At 51.4% G+C, this 7,082-nt stretch overlaps 1 protein-coding gene and 1 long non-coding RNA gene across 2 annotated transcripts; one reads left to right on the forward strand and one right to left on the reverse strand.

The window, feature by feature from the left end:
• Positions 1-710: 710 nt before the first annotated feature.
• MLN (motilin) lies at positions 711-5,946 on the reverse strand. Its single transcript, XM_071768539.1, is given in 4 exon segments — positions 711-1,083; positions 3,048-3,098; positions 3,101-3,143; positions 5,795-5,946. Coding segments are annotated over 4 exon segments (507 nt in total). The 5' UTR covers positions 5,915-5,946; the 3' UTR covers positions 711-790.
• LOC139807496 (uncharacterized) lies at positions 4,232-6,585 on the forward strand. Its single transcript, XR_011730575.1, has 2 exons — positions 4,232-5,133; positions 6,137-6,585. It is a non-coding gene; the product is annotated as an uncharacterized lncRNA (long non-coding RNA).
• Positions 6,586-7,082: the final 497 nt, after the last annotated feature.

A 7,082-nucleotide genomic window follows, 5' to 3' on the forward strand; every position in this document is an offset into this window, starting at 1 on the left:
TTTGAATGTCTCCAGTGAAGGAGACTCCACAACCCCCCTGGGCAGCCTGTTCCAGGGCTCTGTCACCCTTACAGTAAAAAAATTCTTTCTGATATTCAACTTGAACCTCCTATGCTCCAATTTACACCCATTACCCCTTGTCCTATCACTGGTCACCACTGAGAAAAGCCTAACTCCATCTCCCTGACACTCACCCCTTACATATTTGAAAACATTGATGAGGTCACCCCTCAGTCTCCTTTTCTCCAAACTAAAGAGACCCAGCTCCCTCAGCCTTTCCTCATAAGGGAGATGTTCCACTCCCTTAATCATCTCAGTAGCTCTGCACTGGACTCTTTCAAGCACTTCCCTGTCCTTCTTGAACTGAGGGGCCCAGAACTGGACACAATACTCCAGGTGCGGCCTCACCAATGCAGAATAGAGGGGGAGGAGAACCTCTCTTGACCTACTAACCACCCCCTTTCTAATGCACCCCAGGATGCCATTGGCCTTCTTGGCCACAAGGGCACATTGCTGGCTCATGGGCATCTTCTTGTCTACCAGGACCCCCAGGTCTCTTTCACCTCCACTGCTCTCCAGCAGCTCAGCCCCCAACCTATACTGGGACATCGTGTTGTTCTTCCCCAAATGCAAAACTCTACACTTCCCCTTGTTGAATTTCATCATGTTTCTCCCTGCCCAACTCTCCAGCCTGTCTAAGTCAGGGAAGGGGAAAGCAGCCCCAGGGAGAGCTGCTGAGAAGTGTTGCAGTGCTGCTCACACTCAATATCAGCTCTAGGGCACAAGCACCCTAAGAGAGGGAATAACCTTCCCAGAAAAACGTGTAGATGGGAGCAGGTGGGGTATCTGAGGACTCTGGAAAGTGAGCAGCCATGACACAACCCCCTCCTGAGGAATATAAATATCTCCACGGTGATGAGCTGGTGAGAGGAGGGAGAGGCAGAATTCCCAGGGCAGAAATCAACCTCTTGACAGTACCATCTGGGGTGTCCTGTAACATCTCTGCTAGCAGTTTCTCCAAGACATCTTGGTATTTTTCCAGCTGCCTCGGGCTGAGCCACAGCCCAGCTCTGACAGGAACAGCTAGCTGGGGAGGAAGGCAGAAAAGTCAGGAGGAAAACTGAGGGGGGGGCAGAGTTGGGGGGTTTTGTCCTCACTTTGCTCAAGGCAGCAGAGGGGCTGGGGCCTGTTTGAAGGGGAGAGGATGATCCTTACATGGATCCAACATTCCCAAGTCTTATCCTGTTGAGAATGCCAGAGTTTCCATGCCTTGGATCACCTATGGGCTGACTCAGAAATGCAGATAAAGGCACCTCCTGACCAAATCACTCCTGAACCTTATAAATCCTCCACTACAATAAATCATTATAAATCCTCCACTAGCTCACACCTTGACCCTTCAGGCCATCAGCTTCAGTGCTGCCACTGGAGCCCCCTCCCTGAGTACAGACCAAGGATGAGACCTCATCCAGGCTGCTTGGCTTTGAGCCAGCTGTGGCTCAGATCCACCCAAAGCAAATAGAGTTGTTGCAGTCCCAGCTGGAGGCACAGGAGGGCTTGGGATTGCAGCAGGGGGAGTGGTAGCCACTGGGATGTGCCAGTTATTTCATGCTTTCAACTCTGAATCCTTGCTGGTTAAATCCTATTATTGACAGGGGGTGCACCACACTTGTGACACCAGTCACACACCAACCAGAGGTCCTGTCCAGTCCCTCTTGCTCTCTCCCACAGTTTGGGGTGGACCCCCACACTCCTTTTGTTGGCAGAGAGAACAACCAAGCTCACCCCCTGCATGGCCAGGGCAAAGATTTCCCTGTATTCAAGTGGAAAAGCACAATTTTCAGGCTTGGCTAACCAGGTAAACATACCTTTGAGGGCTTAGACTGGCACTTAAATCCCTGAAATTGGCAATTTTCTGCTCTGTATACAGACTTTGGAGGGGGTGCAGCTGCAGGGGCCCAAGTTCATAAATAAGGTCTTGCTCGTGCACAGGACTGTGGGATTGGAGGTGACACCAGGCAGCTAATCTAGAGCTGGGTGAAAAAAAAAAAGTGACAAGTTAAACCCAGAGCTGAGGCAGAGCTGTAAATTCCTGCTCTCTTGGCTGTTATTCACTGACTGGCAATGAAAGACCCCATATTATTGTCACCTTCCCCACACTAAGGGAGAAGCCTTAGCATCTGTGCTCAGCCCTGGGGAGGCCACAGCTTGAGTCCTGTGTCCAGTTCTGGGCCCCTCAGCTCAGGAAGGAGATTGAGGTGCTGGAGCAGGTCCAGAGAAGAGCAAGGAGGCTGGGAAGGGATCCAGCAGAATTCCTGTGAGGAAGGGCTGAGGGAGCTGGGGGTGTTGAGGCTGGAGAAGAGGAGGCTCAGGGGAGACCTCATCACTCTCTCCAACTCCCTGAAAGGAGGTTGGAGCCAGGGGGGGGTTGGGCAGATATCCGTGGGACAAGAGGGCATGGACTAAAGAATTTTTTCCTAATATCCAACCCAAACCTCCCCTGGCAGAGCTGAAGCTCTGCCAGGGGAGGTTTGGGTTGGATATTAGGAAAGAATTCTTTGCAGAGAGGGTGATCAGGCATTGGAATGGGCTGCCCAGGGAAGGGGTGGATTCTCCATCCCTGGAGATATTTCAAAAGAGCCTGGATGTGGCACTCAGTGCCATGGGCTGGGAACCACGGGGGGAGTGGAGCAAGGCTTGGACTTGATGAGCTCTGAGGTCCCTTCCAACCCAGCCAGTTCTAGGATTCTGTGATTCTATGATTCTGTGATTCTGTGATTCTATGATCTGAGGGGTGTCCAGGCTGCTGAATGTCCAAGATCATTTATAGGGTGGAGGTAAAATCTTCCTCTGAAACAACCTTGCTCACTTGCCTGGCTGGGCTGGCAGAAATTTGGGTTAAATTCTTTTATATTTCCTGTGAGCTCCCTGCTGCTACTCTTATGCAGCATCACCCAGCACTTCTCTGGAGCCAGGCTCTGTGGGGTGACTCTTGTGCCCCTGGGTGTCCTCTTGAATTCCTTGGATTCACCATCTATGGTCTTGACCTTGTTGACATTGCTTGGATTGCTTGGAGAATCCTTCCTCTTCCAGCTGCTCAGGGATTTCTTCTGCCCTCCTTTGTTCCTCTCCTTTTCCTGCAACTTCGTGGTAGAGAACAAACAGGGCAGGGATGCTGGGACAGAATCCTGCAGTGTGATCCCCAGCAGGCAGAGGAGCTGGGCAACCAAACCAGAGGAGCTGGGCAACCAAACCAGGGGAGCTGGGCAACCAAACCAGGGGAGCTGGGCAACCAAACCAGGGGAGCTGGGCAACCAAACCAGGGGAACTGGGCAACCAAACCAGGGGAGCTGGGCAACCAAACCAGAGGAGCTGGGCAACCAAACCAGGGGAGCTGAGCAACCAAACCAGAGGAACTGGGCAACCAAACCAGGGGAGCTGGGCAACCAAACCAGGGGAACTGGGCAACCAAACCAGGGGAACTGGGCAACAAAACCAGAGGAGCTGGGCAACCAAACCAGAGGAGTTGGGCAACCAAACCAGGGGAACTGGGCAACCAAACCAGAGGAGTTGGGCAACCAAACCAGGGGAACTGGGCAACCAAACCAGGGGAACTGGGCAACCAAACCAGGGGAGCTGGGCAACCAAACCAGGGGAGCTGGGCAGCCAAACCAGGGGAGCTGGGCAACCAAACTAGAAGAGTTGGGCAACAAAACCAGGGGAGCTGGGCAACCAAACCAGAGGAGCTGGGCAACCAAACCAGGGGAACTGGGCAACAAAACCAGGGGAGCTGGGCAACCAAACCAGGGGAACAGGGCAACAAAACCAGAGGAGCTGGGCAACCAAACCAGGGGAGCTGGGCAACCAAACCAGGGGAGCTGGGCAACAAAACCAGGGGAGCTGGGCAACCAAACCAGGGGAACTGGGCAACCAAACCAGGGGAGCTGGGCAACCAAACCAGAGGAGCTGGGCAACCAAACCAGGGGAGCTGGGCAACCAAACCAGAGGAGCTGAGCAACCAAACCAGGGGAACAGGGCAACAAAACCAGAGGAGCTGGGCAACCAAACCAGAGGAGCTGGGCAACCAAACCAGGGGAACTGGGCAACAAAACCAGGGGAGGTGGGCAACAAAACCAGGGGAGCTGGGCAACCAAACCAGGGGAGCTGGGCAACCAAACCAGAGGAGCTGGGCAACCAAACCAGGGGAGCTGGGCAACCAAACCAGGGGAACTGGGCAACCAAACCAGGGGAGCTGGGCAACCAAACCAGGGGAGCTGGGCAGCCAAACCAGAGGAGTTGGGCAACCAAACTAGAAGAGTTGGGCAACAAAACCAGGGGAATTGGGCAACCAAAGCAGAGGAACTGGAGGTTCTAACCAGTACCTGGAGCCAATGGACCATTCCCCAGGACCAGAGCTCACTGGGAGGGGACACAGCAGCTGTGGCCAGCACGGCCTCAGGGACTTGAGCAGCCTGAGCTGGTGGAAGGTGGCTGGAATTAGATGAGCTCCAAGGTCCCTTCCAACCCAACCCATTCCATGATTTTACACCTGAAATCCTGCCAGGGAACAGAGGCTGCAGTGCTGGGTGTGAGGTGGGGTTACAGAGGTGCTTGTAGCACACACAACACATCAGAAGATTCCTTTGATCTGGGAAAGGCAACACTGGGGCAGGATGTGGGAGCCAAGCACACTGACCTTGCAGAGCTGTTCCAGAACCTGGTCCTGGTTCTGCTTTGAAGAAAAGAAGCCTGAGCAGCCCTGTTGGAGCTGGAGAGCCCTGTGCAGATGGTTCCACATCACCAACCTTCCCTGCAGGGCTGCACTGTCAGACCTTCCCCAGTTTCTGGGCTAGACTTGGCTTTAGAAGCCTCCCTTTTTTTCCCAGTCCAAAGAAAAAAGGTAAAGCTGTTTTGGGACAGAACAGACATGACAGGACATGTAAAATGCAGCAAAGGCTGAGCTCAGAACAGAACTAACTGCTTGCTTGCACTGCTTTCAGTTTGAATGAATCCTCAGAGGAGGAGCAGCCTTTGAGAGACTGATTTCCCCTCTGTACAACTGGAAGAGCCTCAGACCCCAGCAGCCACACAGCTACAAGGGTTGTGATGTACAAACAATCCACCAGCAAACAGGTGACTGTGCATCCCCTTCCTCAACGAGGCTGAAAGATGATTGTGCTCCCCACAAAAAAGCAATTGCTCCCCAGCAAGAGGGTGCTGGAAACAAGATTTTTCCCCAGTATCAAAGGGCTGTGTCATCTGGGAGAAGCTCAGTGCAGCTGCTTGTAAGAAGATGCAGTCTCTGAGGCTGCCTGCCTGACACCTTTCAACAGTATTAGTTTCACATCAAAAGAAAAAAAAAAACCACACTCTCTGCACATCCCAGAGGTGACAACCATCTGGAGGATGGTTAATTATTTGTTACAACAAAAAGACCCATCAGAATGGTGATGGGAGGCTGCAGCTTCTCTGTGAAAATTACAGCCACTGGCAGAGAGGGAAGAAAACCAAGAGTTAGTAGCTGCAGGTGATAACCCACACGGCTCTTAGAGAGGAGTCCAGACTCTTTCTTTCTAGTCTCACATCTTAGAGGTTGTCTCTGCCATTCACACAACCCTTAAGTTGGGGATGAGCAAGGGGCTGTCAGCATCACACTATCTCCTGGTCCAGAGGAGGGGCTGATGGTGGGAAGGGCAGTGGCAGAGCTTGGGGGAGGAGAGAGGGAGGAGGAAACACCTCTCCTTGGTTTATTCAGGGCTCTGGATGGACCCTGCAGTACATCCCTTAGGGGTACCTCCATTTTCTGGAAGTTGCTCTGGGTGAAAAAGGCCACGAAGCCTTCAGCCTGTTCAGCCAGCACAGACACCACGTACACCAAGAGCAAACTGGACACCACTTTCTTAGAAACCATCATGAGGGTCTGAATAACCCAGGAAAGAAGATCCCAGGGTGATAGTGGAGAGGGCCATTTGACAAGAAATCCCTTTGGCTTTTGACCAGCTGCAATCTAATTCCTCCACCAGCTAACTCGAGGTATATTTACTCTTCCAGTTGCTCCTGAGCTAAGAGTAGAAGTCTCTTGACTGACAGTTCTCCTCTCAAACCTTTTTTTTTTTTTTTTTTTTTTTGTAAACAGATTTGTTCTTGAGCAATATCTCCAGAGACTTCAAGCCAAACCCTTCAGTACTGGTAAAGACTCCCTGTGTTCTGCAAGCTTTAGCCCTCCAGCTCTTCTGGTTTAAAGCCCTGCATACATCCAGAGCAAAACACCCCCATCAATCCCACTGACAGCAAGGGAGACAGAGTGATGCTGGAAGAGAAGAAAACCTTAAGACAGCTGTTTTGTTAAATTTTGTTTTCGTATCCTTTACCCCTGAAAAACTGCCTTGATGGACTGAATCTTTTAATAAGCCTCACTGGGTCCAAGAGAGCTGGGAAGGGTATTTACCAGCCTGGCTCCAGTATAAAGGGCTTTAAAAACTACCTTCTAAAGTGATTTAACTGTGACTTCGTGTCAGAAGAGGACTTAGGTAAACATTAAATGTTCTCTTTAAATATTAAAATATTCTCTCAGGATGAATTTAATGAAGTCTGGCCCCACAGCTTAAGTACTCTACCTGATTGGAGCCTGCTCCTTAATTACTTTCAGAAACCTCTTGGTTTGGGTGTTATTGAAAAGAGATTGTTAAGTCAGAATTGACCCCAAAATTAGATTTCCTATAAATATTGACCCAAAAGCCAATGGAAGTTAATAAATATTCCCTTTCCATCCCACTTGTCACTCACCTTGCTGTGTGCCAGGCAGGGGGGCTGAGGCTGAGCCTCCTCTCCCTGCTCAGCAGCTTTGGGCAGCACCAGTGCCACCTCCCATCTGGGTCACCAAAGCCCAGGGACACCACCCTGGGTGACCCAGGCAGAGGCAGCATTTGCTGCAGTGATGAAATAGAATTTCTCAAGCTTGTAGTCCAAGGTGTTGCTGGGCTGATACCACCATCTCAGGAAGCTTTTGGGCCTTTGCTTTTATGCTGTCACACCAATAAAACACAGCCATGCACAGAGGAGCAAACCAAGTCACCTCCTTT

This window comes from Heliangelus exortis, chromosome 25 (assembly GCF_036169615.1).
Source record: "Heliangelus exortis chromosome 25, bHelExo1.hap1, whole genome shotgun sequence".
Lineage (NCBI taxonomy): Eukaryota > Metazoa > Chordata > Aves > Apodiformes > Trochilidae > Heliangelus > Heliangelus exortis.